The sequence below is a fragment of the Ascaphus truei genome, chromosome 3, assembly GCF_040206685.1.
Source record: "Ascaphus truei isolate aAscTru1 chromosome 3, aAscTru1.hap1, whole genome shotgun sequence".
Lineage (NCBI taxonomy): Eukaryota > Metazoa > Chordata > Amphibia > Anura > Ascaphidae > Ascaphus > Ascaphus truei.
In genome coordinates this window covers 415,871,416-415,891,936 of record NC_134485.1, presented here as the reverse complement: position 1 = coordinate 415,891,936, position 20,521 = coordinate 415,871,416, and the positions used below count along the sequence as shown (strand labels likewise).

The 20,521-nt window shown below is 41.9% G+C and overlaps 1 protein-coding gene across 2 annotated transcripts in view; it reads left to right on the top strand.

Moving 5' to 3' along the window:
* The window catches only part of MOGAT2 (monoacylglycerol O-acyltransferase 2), a 100,885-nt gene extending 82,344 nt beyond the window's left edge, over positions 1–18,541 (top strand). For both annotated transcript variants that reach the window (XM_075592690.1, XM_075592689.1), the window contains exons 4-7: positions 9,321–9,525; positions 10,924–11,098; positions 11,466–11,665; positions 16,390–18,541. In XM_075592690.1, the coding sequence (XP_075448805.1) occupies positions 9,321–9,525; positions 10,924–11,098; positions 11,466–11,665; positions 16,390–16,544 (735 nt within the window). In that variant the 3' untranslated portion in view covers positions 16,545–18,541. The remainder of the gene's footprint in view (positions 1–9,320; positions 9,526–10,923; positions 11,099–11,465; positions 11,666–16,389) is intronic.
* The last annotated feature ends 1,980 nt before the right edge of the window (positions 18,542–20,521 follow it).

The window sequence follows — 20,521 nt, the reverse complement described above, 5'->3', positions numbered from 1 at the left end:
TTGTGCACGCAAGCTCTCTGTTGCTTGCGGTACAGCCCAGGTTAGACCATTTACAGCACCACTACGTAAGGCCAGACTATTACTGACATTGGTGCTATGTTGCCGCATGACATGCGTTATCACTCTGTAATGGCAGATATTATCTTGTGAGATCTGCTTCAAATAGGAATTAATGGGAATTAATGACGGTATGTTGAAAGTTGCATTCCTATCAGCTGCTAATAATAATTGAGAATGGCCTCATCATACGGATCTCTAGAGCGTTTGGCTTCCCGAGCTAATGGAGACACAGCTGTAGCAGTAACAGATACAGGTGCAGGAGTAGAAGCTTCATATTGGTCTGGCTGCACTTCTTGGTGCTCACCCTCATAAAACACATACTGTACATGGAGGTTTGTCATTTACCTGATGGGTGTCTGCGTTATGGTTCTTTAAAAATGACAAGAATAGACTGTAATACAATAAAACTATATATTGAAAATGGTATGTTTGTATGTGGATAAATGTTTTTTGGGGGGGTATATTCCTTTTAATAAGATTAATAATAAATGCTTATATATTTAATGTAATTATAAGGATATAATAGATTATGAATGGTAGTTAATAGGTATTTGTAATTTAGAAGTAATATGGAGATCCATTTGAAGATGCAGTCTTTGCAAACGCGTTTCTAATACAGGTATGTGTAATTAAAAGTCGTAGCTTGTAGTAAACTTGAAGATTATGAGGCCTTGCATACAAGCATCTTACATATAGTTGAGAACTACCCACCATATGTATGTGTGACTGATGTGTATAAAATATTGTAATTAGATGTCTAATACATGATTGGCAATAATAGAACATATAAACATTAGAAAGATGTACACTGCATTATATACGTTCTGTTTCTGAATTGACCAGGCCCAGGAAGATCTCCTGTGCCCACCAGTGATGGAAGGCCCACAACTTGTGCTTCTGCAAACTTTACGGGCCTAATCCTGGAGGCTTGACCAGCAGCAGCAGAGGTGGAAGCATCCTCGGCCATGTTAACACATGCCTAAAATGACTTACAAGCGTTCCTTGTGCTGTGTATTTATTTGACTTTTAACGTGCGCATGGGCGTTGGGAAACGTTGGGCCTCGATTTAACAGAGCTTAGGGCATTTGCGCCTTACTTTTGGTTGTCATCGTGGTCTTTTAATATCCTTTGGAATCAAGTCAAGTACCATGTCTCTCCAGCGATGGTCATTTATTCTTGCATGCGTATACGCTCTTAAAAAAGTATTCTAATCCCATGTGCCATAAATGTCAAAATGAGGTTGTCAGCAGGAAAGAATTGTGCCTCTATTGATATAGACTTTGGCCCTATATTAAAGGAAAAAGCAAAATGTTTCTGTAAAAAATAATGATTGGGAAAACAGACAAAAGCATGGCGCTGTCAAAAAAGCATAGAATAATGCAAATAAGCAGGGAAAGGACGAAAACTAGTGGTTTGCTAATAATCAGGAAAGTGTTGTACTTACTGTGAATCCCTGTACTTCTCCCATTGGGCTAACAATATATGGTGAAAAATATACATTTTATACCTAAGTCTGTATGACAAAGGAGACTTTTGGTTGCATCTTTTGATCAAATCATGACAAGCCTGCTAAGCAACGTCAAGGTGCGCCTTAATAGCAGGTGCCAATGCTAGATACTGTACCGTACATACAAATTCTAGTGAATTATGTAAAATGTGCCCTGAAGGGATCAATAAATAAAGCATTTAAATGCATAACAATTCTAGAGAATTATGTGAAATATGCCCTGAAGGGGTCAATAAATAAAGCATATGCTTCTGTGACTTTGTGCAGATAAAAACTGGTATATACCGGGGGCGTGGCCTGGTGCTCTGCTAGCTGGTCGCGCGTAGCTCGAGCTCCGCAGTAGCTGACCCATTGACCCCTGCAAACCACCGGATCTAGCCATCGGAAGCCATTAAAATCAGCTCTATTTATGAAAGCGAGCCATAAGATACATGGCTATACCAAATTTATGAACTTTCAAGCAACTTGGGCTGATCTGTGGTCGGTTGGAGGAGCTGAGGCCTGTAAATAGCAGAGAGGCCATTTTATATCGCAGCGCCGCTGAGGTATCGCTCGAGCAAAGAGGTTTTCTCCCCCTTGCAGGCTCGGGCCCTTCACTTGGGCAGATAGATGGTATTCGCCTCGGAGCAATAGAGGTCACCAGCCGCGAGCAGAATTGGAGAGGGAGATCCCGATCCTCAGCCCAGATCTGGCCTCATGACAAGATGGCCACCATTGGCCGGCCTGTGAGGCAGAGGAGACGAGTGGTCGTGAGGGAAGCGGAGCGGCCACCTTGTACTCGCGTCCTCCGCTGGAGCAGCCGAGACATACAAAAATTACCTTGTTGCCGGAGCTCCGGATCCCCAACTGAGTCTGACGTCGGGCTGGGAGGATCTGCTGCTGCAGAGGGGGGTGACCGGTCTGGTGTGAGGCCACCCAGCTGGTACTCCAATAGAGTGAGGGTCACTGCCAGGCCACCAGACAGGGAGACTTTGATCGTGAGGGCTGTGTGGTTAGGGGCCCAGGACTGACGGTCCCCATCCCCCAACCTGATTTCTGTCACTGTGATAGCTGCTGCAGAGCTTTCAGGACCCACACTGGGCAGAGGGGTGACACCTGACGCGGATGGAGGGTTGTCACTGTAGCCCAGGTCTTTTAACACATTTATATTTTAGGGATCAGTCAATAGACAAAACAAGGCAGTGAAATAAAATGGGGTTTATTTGGATAAAACCTTGGAAATACCAAAAACACAACATACAGACATATAAACACTTACTGGGGTCTGGGGTATGCGATCTAGCCTTTCCTAGGTGCAGGGTGTCCACTTGCAAGGGCTTACCCTGATCTGAACCTTGTTCCGGATGTCCTGGACCGAGATTCAGCAGAAACTCCTGGTCGGGACCTAGTTCCGATAGTCCTGGAATTGTTTTCAGCAGGAACTCCTGATTGTGACTGCTATGTTCTCAGATGAGAACTTGGTCCTTGCGTCTGACTTGGTCTCTACAGGCAGACTTTCCTAGCTTCAAATAGAAGCCGGTTGCTCTGCTATTTTGAAAAGAACAACTTTGAAAAGCCCGCCCTAGCTTCATCGACTCAAGCAACAAAATTGTCTGGTTCTCTGACCTGGGGCTTCTCCTTTCATACCCTCCACTGAGCTATGTTCAGCATGGAGGAAGGAGGAGCAACCAATCACAGCGTGGGCATTCCTCCCCAACAGCCAATAGAAACAGGGGCTCGTCTCTGGGCTGATGTCAGAGGAGGAGGCGTGCCAAGCCGGCTCTTAAAGCCGGGTGAGGGGGAAATGTGATTTAGCCCAGGGGTGCACACGCTGGGGGGCATGCCCCCCAGGGGGGCCAGGAGATTTTGCTGTGGGGGCACAGGCGGTTGCAGAGGCCCCGCGCTCTTCCCCAAGGCATTTAAATTAAATACCGGGTGATCGCGTGAGGCCTCTGCAACTCTATACTTAGCAAGATTCAGAGGCCTTTGTCCAGGGTTGGTTCAGAGCACTAGTTCCAGACAACACAGCGGACTCCCTGACAATTGATCGATGCCATAGAGCTCTAAGACCAAGGCCCCCAAACATGGATAAGCCACGTGATGTAGTTCTCCGGCTCCCCTTTTTTAAAACCAGAGAGCAACTTTGGCAGAAGATGAAAATATCACAAGACCTGGTCTACAAAAATGTGAGTTTGAGAGTGTTTCCCGATCTCGTCCTGGCTACACATACAAAGAAAAGCGCTTTAGTTCACCACAGACATTCTCCGGGCTCGCGATATCAGATACCGCTAGTGGTTCACCTTCAAATTGATTGTGACGTGGGATGGTATATCTTACCCGCTAAAAGACCTAGAAGAGAGCCAAGAATTTCTCGCCAGACTGGGTATGCATCAAGATAAGCGTCGGCAGCCAGTTACACCGAAGGCTAGAGAGGAGCAGCAGATATCCGCCTCCCCAAAAATAAATAAAGTGGACACGGCAGTGTCTTCTTTCAGAAAGGGGGACCCAAGTCCTCGCCAGACATCGACATATGAGATATAGCGAACATCGGGCCTTCACCATTCTGCCTTGACCTGACCTTGGATGGACTTTGACCCACCTTCCCCTATCCAGACTTCGGTGAAAGGTTTGGCCTCACTGTGCTCCGCTGAAACAAAATACATCACTATTATTTTTCTAGTCTAATATAATGTTGCGCAAGACTTGACCCGATCCTGTGAGTAAAGTTTGTGAGGGTGTATGGGGCACTGCGGTTGGTTCTTAAGCTATTGGCTTGGGGTGTAGTTCCATGAAAACTGCAGGTTGACTTGGGGGCCGGCTGAGAGTTCTGGTCTTACAATAAGTTAATTGAATTGGGCCGGAAGACTGAGCGAACTATGCCTGATACTCAATCTAGATGACAACTTGATCCGGGAATTAAGGATGTTAGTTAGGAAGTCTCGACTGGACCTAGGATTTGTCTCCCTTAAACATTTTCAAAAATTGAAAAAGTTCCAACAGATCACCAATTATAGTAGTGAGGGGGTCTCCCCTCAAACCCTGCAAGAGCTCACATACCAAGGCCTATTACTCTCAACAGTTATGTTATATTGTTCTCTAAATTGTGTTGTAAGTGTTGATGTTATGATAATGTTATATTGCACAAGGTTACGGTTTCTAAGAGAGAAAGAAAAACTAATTAAGTTACCGTTTTCAATAAATAGTGCGGAGGCGGTCACTGACCCTCGTGTGACTACATTTTTGGTCAGACTGGCTTCGCGATGCAGCCCCCCAGTTCTAATGTCCTCAAATTACCCTTCTATCCCGCCATTGTTAGAGGACTCCATGCCCATGAAACCTAGTTGGTTCATGAGGCAACTATTATTTTTATTTCTACTCCAGGTTTATTTTTTCCCCTTTCAATCCCCCCTACAGAATGCTGAAAGACAATTTAAAACCAAATATACTCAAACCTCCAAGAGAGGATATGGAATAAGAAAGGTTGGTGTCTCCTTTAATTCTAAGGAATGGGGTTAAACATAGGCCTAAGGAATGGGGTTAAACATATTATCACATAATGTAGAGGGGTTGAACAGCCCCAAAATGAAGCACCTGGCAATAGCAGAATATAAAAAGGTCTAGATTGATATTCTTCTTCTCCAGGAAACTCATTTTATGTCTGATGACCCCCAATATATTGCGATAAAAATTATCCCACAGTACTACTGTCCTCTGCTTCAGTGAAAAAACTGAAGTTGCTATACTCTTCCATAAAAAATACCCCTTTCCACATCGAGAAGTCTTAAAAAGTCTAAATTAATGTAGTTAATAGCTCCATTTACGGTATAGCGCCAACACTCGCTAATATATATGCCTAAACCAAAAGAGAAGAGCGCACAATTCTTTGAGGATTTTTTTCACTACATTAGGTAGCATGAGAAAGGGAATAGAGAGTTTAGGGGGAGACTTCAATATAGCCTTAGACGCCTCCAAAGATAGAACACTATCCTCCTCCACGTCCCAACACAGATTCAGAAAATATGATAACGAGACATTAGCAAGATGTCTACGTAATTCAAATCTAATTGATATCTGGAGAGAACAGCATCCAGAGACACACGATTATACATTCTACTCTGCACCACATAAGTCCCACTCATGGATCGATATGTGCTTCTTGGATACGTCATTGGTCTCAAATATGTCTCAGTCAAAAATCAAGGAAGTTATTTGTCAGATCACGTCAAAGTAGAGATAAAGATTGACAATATAAACTCATATAATAAACATTTCACCTGGGGGCTAAATGAGTAATTACTCAAAATTCCTGAGATATTGAACAGGAAATAGCTCACCATTTCCAGATAAATCAAGATGGTGTCCCCTCCCAGTCTTCGCTGTGAGCTCATAAAGCAGTGTTAAGGGAGAAATTGAATAGTATAGCCTCATATAAAAAAGGCAAAGATCAGAAAGAGTGGATAATCTCAGGAAGCAGATAATAGAAATTGAACGGGAACACAAGCATACTGCTTTCTCTCTCAAAAGTTAACAATTCTGAGGGGAGAACTCAATCTGATCCTAGTTTCAGAGGCGGAGAAAGCCAATCATGTGGACAAAAAGAATGTTTTTTGAAAAGGCCAATAAGTCGAATCATTATTAGCCACCAGACTCAGAAATAGACAGCCGTAAAATAATATTAAATCAATTAGATTGAAAAACGGCTGTCAGGGTCTCCTAGACCTCCTGCCTAGCCATAGTTCTTCTTTGTCCACCGGGGTGCTGCTGCCTTCTGTGTGCTCTGGGGTTCCTCTGTCTGTCTGTCTTCTTGTTGCTCCTGTCTCTGTCCTTTATAGCTTCTGCTTCCTGTTTGTCCCCTTGCCTTTGTTTTGAGTCAGACTCCATTGCACATGTTTCTGTCTCTGATCCTGATCTGTACCAGTGCTGTATTTGATTCTGTCCCTAGTAAAGGCCCTTGCTGGTAATCTGGCTTGTCCCTGTTTGTTCCCCGGTCTCCATCCCTGCTCCCCGGTCTCAGTCCCTGCTCCCAGTCCTGTTACTGCTCCCCTGTCCTGTTCCAGTCTCCTCGTTGCCGACCTCTGCTTGTTACCCGACTACGCTATCTGCCGCCTGCCTCGGACCCCTGCTTGTTACCCGACTATGCTATCTGCCGCCTGCCTCGGACCCCTGCTTGTTACCCGACTATGCTAGCTGCCGTCTGCCTCGGACCTCTGCTTGTGACCCCTACTACGCTCCTGCTGTTCCGTCCACCGAGATCCTACCCGCCACAGGAGTCTCTCGTGACAACGGCTCTCTGACCTCAAACCCAGAACTACTGCACCGACACACTTTATTCGAGCAAATACCCGGTATGTACCTGGCAGATACCTGGAATGCGCCTCTCCTCACCTCTGACAAGCCCCGTTGCATTTGCCTTCCCAGCCTGGGTTCATGCCTGGCTGATGGGCAGCTGATCTGTTAAATGATAATGATTAGGATTTAATAGGCTGCAATGCTTCGCGTGTCTACCAGATGGCATAAATTCATGAATTGTAATGCAGTGTATATATATATATATACTGTGCAGTATTGCAGCCAGCGGGAATAAAATGCTTCAATCCCTGCCTGGAAAATAACTCAATGCACTCAGGCAGAAAACAGTCACAAACCTCAATACACCCGGGTATACCCGAATTCGTGGGACTAGCCGAGCTCGAATAAAGTGTGTCGCCAGTGTAATAGCTAAATAATTTTGTTCATATTACATTCAGCTCCATGACGGCAAAAAGCAGAGCCCAGTAGGCTGCGCCTAGATTCATTATCAGCATATTTAAAATCTCTGGGCCTAAAAGAAAACAATATTGTGTCCCTCATTAAACCCTTTATTAATAAGGAAATTGCAACTATGATTAAAGAACTGAGGCAGTCTAAAGCTCCAGGTCCAGACAGCTTCTCAAACATTTACTATAAGAAAATGGCCAAACTGTTAATCCCTCAACTCCAAAAACTTTGTAATGCTATCCTTAAAGGGGCACAATTCCCTGCCAATATGGTTCAATCTACAATCTCAGTTATCCACAAAGAGGGTAAAGACCCCACAAACTGCAAGAGCTATAGGCCTATCTCTGATAAATTCCGACATTCATTTTTTTCACAAAACTCTGGCCACAAGGTTAAACGAGTTTCTTCCTGACCTCATCCACAATGACCAGTTCGCTTTCATTCCAAATAGGCAGGCAGCAGATAACACGGGGAAGGTGATAAATATAATTGCTCCCACTAAAAAAAAATTATATTCCCATGATGCTACTCTCTCTAGACGCTGATTGACTGGACTTATATGAAGGGCATTTTTTGGCTTTCTGCCTACAGGTTGAGTTTCAGCGATCCTGTCACTTTATATTATGCTAACAGCTAAAGTAAAATGTCTAGTAGTGGCATCAGAATTAATTAATATTAGGGGAGGCACGAGACAGGGGTGCCCATTATCACCCTTGTTTGCCATCTCATTGGAGCCTTTACCTGCAAAAATAAGGAGTAACAAAGATACAGTATTAAGGAGATCGACATAGCGAATTCAGAATATAAACTTTCATTAATCACGGACGATATTCTTTTAACCATAGCTAGGCCCCTGATTTCTCTTCCATCACTAGGCAAAGAACTTGACCTATTCAATCCTTATTCAGACTTTAAAATTAACAATAGTAAATCGGAGGAGCTCAACATCAACCTTCCTCCACATACCACCAAACTTATAGCTATAAATTTTAATTACAAGTGGAGAATACATACAGTGCATAGAGTACAGCTGAACCCCATTATAACGCGGTCCTCGGGGTCCACAGAATGAGACCGTGTTATAACCAGGATCGGGTTATAAAATTTTGTCGCACTCAGCTCTCTCTCCCTCATAGGACTGTGTCCACTTATGTAGACATGGAGTGCAGAGGAGGGTTTTTTTTTTTTATAAACATTCAATTCAATGCTTTATTGCTAACAGACACATACACTCACCTACACCATTTGGGAATTGAAAATGAATACATTTTATATAATACACATGCAGGAATCAACTCAGGACCTTTCATATACTGGTACCAAGTCTTTACCTCTATACCACAGGCAGAACAGACTCAATAAATATACTTAACCTCTACAGCACATGGTGTAGAGGTAGAGAATTGGCACTAGTATATGAAAAGTCCTGGGTTTGATTCCTGTATGATATGGTATAATTTATAAATGATAAAAAAAAAAAAAAAAAAAATTATATATTAAAATTATTATTTTGTTTATTTTATAATTTATACCATATCATACAAGAATCGAACCCAGGATATTTCATATACTGGTACCAATTCTCTATCTCTACACCACAGGGATTGTGTTATGACACAGACTCAAAAAACAAACAACGTCCCTGCTCCGAAGAGCTTACCATCTAATTGGTAAGTAGGAAGAACGTACAGAGACAGTAGGAGGGTGTTCTGGTAATTGCGTCTGCAAGGGGCCAAGGTTTATATATGAGGTGTATAGTATTAGCCATGGAGCTACTCATATGCCTCTTTAAGCAGTTGTGTTTTAAGGTGGGTCTTCAAGGTGGATAGAGAGGGTGTTAGTCGGATATGAGGGTAAGGACATTCCAGAGGTGTAGGGCAGTCAGTGAGCGGTTTAAGGAGGTAGAGAGCTTTAGATACATGATAGCTTATATGTAAAAAATTGTTCATGTGTGAATGACCTGTATTGTACTAATGATACCATTGTCAATGATCCCCTTCTGCTTTTTGTCTTGTAGCTAATAAAAACAGCAGACTTGAATCCAAATCAGAATTATGTACTGGGTTCCCACCCTCATGGGGTCCTTGTGGCGGGTGCTTTCACCAATTTTTGCACTGAGGCAACTGGATTTAATGATCTTTACCCAGGAATTACTCCATATCTGCTGATGTTGCCCCTCTGGTTCAGAGCTCCATTTTTCAGGGACTACATAATGACTGGAGGTAAGAGCTAAAGAGTAAAGATACAGTAACAAACACATTTCTTATTGATACAACAACTCACTCAAAACATCAAACAGGTTGCTACAACTTTGGCCTCGTCCCCAGTGATCACGACCGCATGTGTGCGGCCTGAAAAAGAAACTGCCCTCTATGGGGCCGGCCTCAGTCCGCCTGTGCGAGCGCATGTTCAAAGTGCGATGGCGCGACCACAGTTTCACAAGACAAGAAATGTGTCTTTTGGCGCAGCGGCTGAGCGATGGCCACGTCACGGCGGCGATTCAGCCAATGAGGGTGAACCAGACGTGTGACTAAGACTCCGCCACGACTCCCCGTTGCGAGCAATCTGAAGTCCACAGATCGCTCGGGAGAAGGGCACGTGCCTTGCCAGGTTACGAGAGTTTGACACCTCAAATTAGCTCTAAGGATCATTAGCTAGTGAGTTTTGTCTACTAACAGTATGTAGGAGTGGTGGTTCCAAGCAAAACATGTATGAAGCTCCCAAGAAGGGGAAAGAAACAGAGCTTGTATCTGGGTGCTCTAGTCATATATATAAAAAGGAAAACAGATATTTTAAAAGGAAAACAGATACTCATCAGTGCATCATATAAATAGTATATCCAATCAAAATGAAAGAGGAATGGTCACCTAAATGGTAATAGTCGAATATAGCCACGTGGTTATTCAGATTTACATGGGGATAGGCAAAACTCGTCCACCTATTTGGCCATCATGGGTGAAAGTGACACAATTTCCACATGATTACCCACTTGGCATATACATAATCAAACCATAGAGGTAATAGCATAGAAGTGGAAGTCACTGAAACAATTATATAGTAGTAGAATAGCATGTATTGAACAACCTACTAACTATAAGCTACTGATACCGACTCATGGCTGAATGGAACATTGTACCTGTAGCAATGAAAACAATGCTATTTGCTCATTAATTAGGTACTGGACACATGATAACAAAGAAGAAAAACCAAGTTGTATATGAGTATGTACAGTAGCAATACATTTTCTAATATATCACTGACAATGCACGTACAGTACATTGCATTTTGTAGGCACACTGACTCTTTATCCAAAGAGCTTACAATCTAAACATTTTCACCAACATCAAAAGATGTATTCTTCTTAATAATCTACTTTCTTATCCCAGGCAACTTACTCCCTTTTCTTCTCTTTATTGTTATTTGAAAATCTTCCTGAGGAAAGGAAGCTTCACAGAATATTAAATAGTGGCCTGTGAGGAAAACCAAAGCAAGAGGCTTGCACCAGATTCTGGGGATTGACTTTCTAAGATAACCGTGACCGTATGCTGCTTTTTTCCCCTTGTTTTGCAGCCAGTTCATTGCATTGAATAGACCCCTTTAACTGTGCTACCTCCTTGCAGGTCTGATTCCATCAGACAGAGATAGTGCTGCGTATTTATTGGCGGATAAGGAGGGAGGAAATGCAGTCGTGATTGCAGTGGGAGGAGCCCCGGAATCACTAGATGCCCGCCCTGGTGCATTCACCCTGCTGCTGAAAAACAGAAAAGGATTTGTCAAGCTAGCAATACAGCATGGGTAACATTATTTACATATTATGGTCATCAGTAAATCTATAGTTCTATGCACATGTCTAGTAAATGTCAATAACACTTTTCATCCTGATCACATAGGAAAATCATCCAGCTATTTTCTAATTTGGGGCAATAATGCTTAAATATGTTTTTCTTCTAGTAGTCTTAAATATAGTCATAGATGGTCCTGGGTATGAGCCCCTTATTAGCTGCTAACAAAAAATATTAAACGTGAAGTTGCGTTGCGGGACATCGCACCTGATCTTGCAGTATCTGCCATTAACTTGAATGGCAGTTACCACCAGATCAGATGCGATATCTGGTCATGGTGTTCATACATATATATGTGCCTTCTCTCTTGATGTCCTCAGAGCCTCCTTAGTTCCTGTTTTTTCATTCGGAGAAAATGAACTTTTTGACCAGGTAGAAAATCCAAAGGGCTCTTGGTTGAGAACAATACAGGAAACTCTTCAGAAAATCATGGGAGTGGCTTTTCCTCTGTTTCACGCACGCGGTGTATTTCAGTACAGCTTTGGTCTGCTGCCATACCGGAAACCAATTGTTACTATTGGTAAGTCAGTGTGTTTCTAAAGTGTTTAATGTCTCTATTAATGTGAGAGAGAGAAGCCTTTCAATGTGTTATTTCTTTGTAGGCCTAGACACATACAGTATTTACTAAGCTGTGCTACTGTATGACACGAAACATATTCCGGAACTGGAAGACACTGTAGAGGGAGAGAGGGGGTGGCCCGGTATTAAAGGGGTTGCACCCCATTTGGCCACCCCTGACCGCACCAGGGAGACAAGGGGTTAACTGGGCTGAGGTCCAGAAATGTGATGTAACCCTTGTTATGACATGTAAATGTATTTTCCCCTGTTCCATTGTAATGTCTGGTTACTCAGTGTTTGCATCACACACACACTAGAATCCATCCGGGAGCACAAGGGTTAATAATTCTTTAATGATTATAGCTCTTTGTGTAGTTTTCCCGCCTTTTCAGGCACCATTTTGCAGGTCCCCATTGGCCGCCATTAGGGCTCAATGCATTTCAATAGGAATTGGTGCTGTTTTCGTCCTGTTTCCTGTAGTGACCAGCAGGTGGCGTCCGAGAGGGAGAGTGGCGGTTTCCCATTGAAAGTCAATGGGCTCATTGACTTCAATGGAGATGCCTCGAGGTAACCTAGTTGGCTGCCGTCCAGACCGCAAACCGCAAAGCGGATACAATGTCTTTCAAAAGAGCTAAAATCACTGGGTCAAGTTCAACGTCAATTAGCGGGGAAATAAACTGTTCTAGGGCACCTAGGGATAAAATTCTTTTTGCCCCTAGTTCCTAAGCGTCCCCCCACTCGACCACCACCGGGTCCCCGAATCCTGGACCCCCGATAAGGGTCAAACCAGATAGAGCGGGTCGCGCCATAGGCTTTGCCGGCGGCGGCAGAAACGGCTCAGAAAAATGACTAAGTGAGAAATGCTGAATTTTAGGAATCCATATCTCCGGTTCCGGAGGGTTCAGCGGATCAGGGTTTGGGGTATCTGTAGCCACTGCTCCGGCATCGCTGCAGAACCATCCTTGACCCGCTTGGACCAACCCGACGGAGTATGGACCCCCTTGAAGTTCGGGACTTTTCCCATAGACTTCAATGGCAGAAAACCCCCATTGACTTCAATGGCGGCGATTTACCATTGAAAGTCTATGGCGGAGCTGCCCGTTGTTTTCAATGGGGATTTAGTGAAAAGCTGAGATTTCTTTTTCAATGGAGATTTTTGTATTAAAATGATTTAATGTGCATTGTGTAACTCCGGTTTCTTAGGTCGTAGCAAGTCGCTTTTTTGACCATATGGTGTCCCAGTTCTGGCAATGCGAACTGGGAAGTTTGGACCTGCTAAACCTAACGGAACCGGATATTTTAATACGTTTATGTTTTATGCTTAATAGTGTATCCTAAGGTAGGGATAAGTTCAAACCCAATTATTTTTGTGTAATATTAATAAGCCTGTGGAAGCTATCGTCACAGACACCCTACAATCCATTCAAGTCTCCAACACTATTTGGAAGTGGCTTCACATCATATTGAATAATGGCTTATTCTTACATATTCACTCACACGCACTCTGATTCCTATTAATTCTGTAATATATATAGTGCTGGTTTAATCACTCTCTCTCAGGTACCCATTTCATCTTCCATCTAAACTTTTCCATTCATTCTTTCACTCCCAGGAATGCACATTGTTATTCATTGTCTCCTTGGCTTAATTGTATTGTATTGTATTGTATGTCTTTATTTATATAGCGCCATTAATGTACATAGCGCTTCACAGTAGTAATACATGTGGTAATCGAATAAATAACAGATAATATAAATAACAGATCATGGGAATAAGTGCTTTAGACAAACATAACATTAAGGAAGAGGAGTCCCTGCCCCGAGGAGCTTACAATCTAATTGGTAGGTAGGGAGAACGTACAGAGACAGGAGGAGGGAGTTCTGGTAAGTGCGTCTGCAGGGGGCCAAGCTTTATGTATCATGTGTTCAGAATGTTCACAGTGCTATTCGCATGCTTCTTTAAGTTATTTATTACTGTATTAATGTAATCATTCTGAGAACACTGAGGATGATGACCGAACACAGGAAGGAAATTGATAGCACACCGGGTTTAATTAGGGCAGAGACAAGCCATTCTGGGTAAACAGGATAACAGGCAAGGTAACATAAACTGGACTGGTACACAGAAACAGGGACAGGACTGGGGTTTGGACTAGTAACTGGAACAAATTACAGGGACATGGACTGTTGGGAAAAAAACAACAACGTTGAAACGCCAGTAAGTAGCAACTTCCAGGACATTAAGTAGAAGCCAGAGGAAGTGGGCAAGTCCTGGGCTGCAATCCCTCCGGGAGTTGTAATCTTTTTTTACTTACACCCGGTGGACAATTGCAGTACTGCAGACAGAATAACGTTTGAGGGCAGGTTTTCTGAACACTGCAAATCCTGGCTAATCGCTGATGCACCGGTCTCAGATTCATTCTGAGATATTTGGTTTTGTATTTTCATGTATACTGTCTTTGTTCTGCATGATCAGACACTCACATTTCTTAACATAGTGTAATTGTAGTAGCTGTATTAGTGCAGAAAACTATTTTTTTCCCCTCGTGTTTCAAGATTAAATGTTTTTGTTTGTTTTTAAAAGCAACCATAAAGACTTGGGGACCTATGTGTCAAGAGACAAAGGGTGCAATCCTAGGGTCAATATATTGCCCTTGTATTATCAAAGAAAACATCTTATTGAGTTCAATTGGATTGCACCACTTCTGCCTTTAAATACCCATGTCCCATAGTTCCACTCATAAAAATATATTAGAAGTTTGAAAGTGTCAATAACTCACATACTGTACATAATACTTTTTTGGCTTCATAATATTACTCGCATATTAATTCTCGCAATTACTTGCATACTCGAGGGTCCCCAGAACTGAACTTAATGTCGGTCATCTTTAGAGACCCAAATGAGATTTTCTTTGTTGATAAATCTCTCTTCGTGCAATTTCTTCCTGCCATTCCCCTTTAACTTGAAGTCTTTGAAAAATATTTCCCTAAATGTTATAATGGAGGGTACAGTAAATCACCTTGTACTAAAGAATCAATTTTCTAGTGTACGAAGGATACAGTAGTTATCAGGGATAATGATAATAATACATTTTTATGAGTACCAACAGTGTAAACAAAATAAATGAAAGAATGCTCGTGTGTCAATTGGGTAACATCGCAGACCACTGAGCATGTGTTTGCAATTTGCAAAAGCAACACTTAATCCAACCTTACAGGGGATTTAAATGAACGAGAGTCTGTTTGCAGTAGTTTGGAAAACTACAATTAGTTACCAGTGGCAAGGATAATGGAGGATGAGAGCAGCAAATTAGATTAATTAGAAATGCTATTAAGAAAGGACACTGAACCATACTTAACACATTTCAGGTTTCGTATAATTGTTTCATACGCCTTCGGGTCAGATGGATGGTTGAATAATTCCCCTTGTGACAAAATATGGTGCAAAAAGGAAACATTTAATTGTACACTGTGTACCATAGCAAACTATTTTGGATGTCAGTTGCTGACTGGTCAGTTGATCTTTATTAATAGTATGAGCTAATTACACTAATGCCCGTTCGCAGTCAGCTTTTTCCAAGAGTGATGATGCATTACGGTGAATACACTGCTAGGTCGATTAGGTTAACTTAGCCACATTTTTAACAAAAGATAGCACACTGGGAGGAAATTGGTTTTAACCCAGTTAATTATATCCAATACATTGCAGCCACTTCAAGAATCTAATTAAAGCTTGAAATACATAATTCTATAAATTGCTGTTATTTCATTTAATGATATAATGCAGCCCTATGAAATATAATTATAATACATTTACTGTTATTGTATTCCTCTAACAAAAGGTTTTCAGAAAATATTGGTATTGTTAGAAATAGATGTGGACAGCTCATTTTACTCCAGTGGTCATCGTTATATGTTCCAGCTATGAGTAAAAAGTACAGCGTATGGCGAGTTGGATGTAGTATTGAAAGCAGAGTGGCCGAGAGTCATCCAAGCACAGTCCATGTTATCGCGGCAAAATTGGTGATACCTGCTAATGAAATCACAGGCAGATATCGCCGATTCGGGCATGGTGGAGTGGATCGTGCTTTGATAACTCCTGGCCAATGAATCTTACCACCCATGAAGCATTGTACTATGCATAAACAGTCATTCTTGTTAAACATTAACAGAGATTTATTTTTAACTATGGACTCTTTTGAAAGTGAAAGAATGAAATAATGCAATATTAGTTAAATCTAGTCCAGCTACTACAGTATGTGTGGTTGTGCTTTCCATAGTAATGTCTACTTTTTTTTCTACTTCAATATTAGAATTGGGTGAAAACCACACAGTGCTTGTAAGAGAGATAAAGAGGCAAAATATATATCTGGTTATCTGGGTAGGTGAACTCATGTGTTTGGTGTCATTTACAGTAAACAGTCTCTGTAGAGTTCATCAGGTACACTAACCCCCAAAACGTTGTTATTGTGCTATTGAATGTCTTAGCGGAATAAATACACCAACATAAGGTAAAGCCCAGTGTCAGGCTATTTTTTATTCTTTGTGTGCAATGGATAATTACATTGAGTCATGTACAGCATTCTACAGTAGTTGTTCGAAAACCTTCAAAATACATGTACAACAAAGTGTTCTGCCACAAGCACTGTGCCTTTGTATAACGCAGTGTCACCTCTGTCTGTTTTAGTTGGAAAGCCGATCGAAGTGAAGAGGAATCAGAATCCATCCAATGCGGAGATTGACAGAATGCACAGTATCTACACCCAGGAACTCTGCAAGCTATTTGAGGAGCATAAAACTCAATACAATGTCCCAGCTGACAAACACCTTACGTTCATATAAAGTGCATAACAAAAATGAATTACGCTTTTGTTTACAAGTATTGTATCACTGTTTTGTGTTGTAATCAGTTTTTGTAACGCAATCCAAATATAATTGTTATTGTTTGCAGTTCTGATGGCATTAAGAAAAATGACGAATTTTAATGTGCCCAGTATTTTCATTTTGACTTTTGCTACAGAGTTGAAAACACAGACCACATTTGAATGACATTTTTCTAACATGATTTTATCCTAATTTATCATGTGAATCTGTAATGTGAACAGCTTTGCATTGTACAATACACAGAGTACTGTAAGACTATGGGGATGCCTATGACAAGGATAGATCCCATTTCTGTAACCGGTTCAGAAACAGTTACTGATGCAGCGGCCATTATTCGAACACATCACGGCGCCGATTTTGAGTTCTTTGCTGTTCCCCGCGCAGCATGAACGCGGCCAATCGCCCCAGGCACCCGCGCTTATCTCGGATGTTTTGTTTGAATTTCATGGATTCTGTTTCTTTGTTTGCAATAAAATGGATGAATTGTAATGTGTACTGTGCTACTGTGCTACTGTGTCACTGCGCTACTGTGCTACTGTGCTACTGTGTCACTGTGCTACTGTGCTACTATGTCAATTTCATGTTTTTAAAAGCCAGAACACTAAAATTTGTGTTTCTGCACTCGCCGCGCTCGCATTTTAGTGCGGGGAGGCTGTAATTCATCCCGCGGTTTCAAATCGGGATTCCGATGTACATGATGCGTGAAGTGTTCGAATAACGGCCGCTGCATCAGTATGATGGATAAATTGCTAGTGCTATATTTGGAAATTATTTCTGTTGGGAAGAATTTTGGTTAATGGCCAAGTATATAACTGTAAATATTATTAACTGATATGGCTAGAAATACTGCGCACAAAGTAAGATATGACCTGCTCAATAGGCTGTAATGCATAACGCGTTGCCCACCAATGTTACATCATATAACTTAAAACACAGTTACGTACAGATGTGGCCTGATCCGTCGTCTCTGTAAGGCCGTGATTATACAGAAAAACGCCAGCGGCTCAAAAACAAAATACATCAATCCAATTCAAGTAAATATACCTCTTTCGGCGTGTGCGCCGCCTGGAGCTGCAGGGCGGACGACTGGAGAGGAGACAGAGGATTTTGTTATTGGCCGGCGACGGTCGCATCACGTGAGCGGTTCAGCCAATGAGGGCAAACTGCTCACGGCCACGCCTCCAAGCCTCCTCTGCTACTCTTTTGGCCTGTCTCCCTGGTATAATAAAGATGGCGCTCGGTGGCAGCACAGGGTTACGTCACAGGATAGCGCGGCCGCCCTGCAGCTTTTGGTATTATCTATGCCTTACTGAGACTGCACGATGTCCAGCTCCCCTGGCAAACACAGGGCTGGAGCAAAATAGGGAAACTGCAACCAAATTCTCAGAGCCACAGCATATAGGTTTCTTTGCGGTGGTCCTGGAGAAGATTCTTTACAGCAAGTCAAGCTACATTTGTATTTTGCTACAGAAAGTTGGGTGTGCTGCTATAATCACTAGAAATGATGGCCCAATTGAACATATCGGTAGCTAAAAACCACCAGATACAGGACATCAACAAAAAGATCCTCTTGAAAGCAATGGGATTCTGGAACATATTTACTAAATTGGGCTAAGCCACAAGGCCCCTTCCAGCACAGAAAGAAGTCGTATGGCTCATTCATTTGAGAGGGTTGTAAGGTGTTTTCTTGCCCCAGAAGGTGTATTATAACATAGTACTACTTAGGAGGTATGTGCCTCTGTCTTTGTTGTGTGATACAGTGGTTTATCCCAGTAATCTGTCACTTTTGCATAAGGGAATGTGACATGAAGCCTATATTTTCATCATGGTTTTGTTTCACTTTGAATTTCAAATGTTATTGTTGAGTTGCATACAGTATAAGTTTGGAAACAAAGCTAAGATTCACTGGAATTTTTTTTTAATTTTGTGATATTAATAAATGACTTTCTACTGTACACTCTTCTGTTCTTTGTATTCTATGTATATTGCCTTTGGTGAGACACAGATCATGCTATAATTTTGTCATACTGTATATTGTATGCTAAAAATACAGATATACTCTTTACACACTATTTATTCTGCAACACATTTATTATTCTTTGATACACAAATGTAGATCCATATTTTCCAATCAGTCTTCTGTCCATAAGACTCTTTCTGGTGTTGAAAGACACATTACTGCCAGTTCGCTTGAATGGGGTGTAAGGTCTCTTATGGAATGCGAGAGAGAAGGCGTGGCTCAGTGAGTAAAGACTCTGGTTCAATTCCCGGTGTCGCCTCCTTGTGACCTTGGGTAAGTCAATTATCTCCCTGTGCCTCAGGCACCAAAAGCATAGATTGTAAATTCTACGGGAAGGGACTGTGTCTGCAAAATGTCTCTGTAAAGTGCTACATAAAACTAACAGTGCTATACAAGAACAAACAATTATTATTATTATATTATTATTATTAAATATAAAGATGGGTCATAATATAATGCCACCTATATAGTTGATTAATACAATGACAATGACTATATGAAAAACAAACATATGCATTTGGTGTGCAACTCTTAGAAGCACCAATGAGACATGTGTTCAAAGCAATTTTGGAGTAAAAGGGACATATAGAAGAGTAACAATTGAATTTGTCTTGGCGCGCCAATGTACTAAACCAATTTTGATGTGTTTTGTTCCATGTGGCTCAATTTTTTTTTTCATTAAGAAAATAATTACGTTGAGGGAGTTTGGATGTTGTATGGCGCATGTACCGTACCATACGCAAATTATATATATAAAGAATTGCAAGTATACGCCACTTTTGTGCACTAGAAATGCGTCAAAAGTGTCAGTCAACTTTTTCTTGACATGCAAGAAAAATTCAAGTAGACCCAAACAATTCTTAGTGCATGCATATCTATGAACGTGACGCACACCATACAAGAATAAATAAAATATCGAAAATAGGACTCTCTCCCTCTCAAGTAAAACCCATATTTCAAGGTCTGGGTGGGAGTAATGCCACTTTTAAGTGTGACTTAACTACCGTCACGTTAAATCCCTGCATTAACCTTTACGGAGCTCTGTAGATCTGCGTTGTTACAGTCGGAGGAACACTTTTATTGCATCTCATTATCACTAAATGTCGTTATACTTAATGTAATGCTCTTCCCAGCCGAGTAAAAGTTACGTTATTGGCCTTTGAAGATACACTTTAGGGTATGACGTGATGTTAATTAAGTAATAATCCCCTCAGAACAGGGCATTACTGGCCAATAATGCCCTGGCTGGAAGAGTTGAAGGCCCGAGGCGAAGCCGAGGGACTTTAACCCAGCCAGGGCATTATTGGCCAGTAATGCCCTGTTCTGAGGGGATTATTACTATTATAGGCTAAATGTAGGCTTTTTTCATAAATAATAGACACTTTTGTATAGTTAAATAGATTTTTTTATTCAAATAAAATGGTAAATACATGAAACCACCTCTATGTGCGCTTACACTGCAGATATCTATATCACACACTGCCGCCCCCTCTGTGTACACACACACACACACACACACACACACACACACACACACACACAGCAGCTCACACACAAACTGCTGCTACACACACACACACACACACACACACACACACACACACACACACACAAAACAGCACACCACACACAACACAGTGCCTCTACACACACATACACTGGAGCTCTAGACACACAACACAGCACCTCCTCTACACTCACTACACAGCACCTCTACACACACAGCAGCAGCTCTACACACACAGCAGCTCTACACACACACAAACTCTGCTGCTACACACACATGCTACACCCATAAACACTGCTACTGACACGCACACACACACTGGAGCTCTATACACACACATCAGCTCTACACTCACACAAACTGCTGCTACACATACAACAGCACAACACACACACACTGCAGCCACAA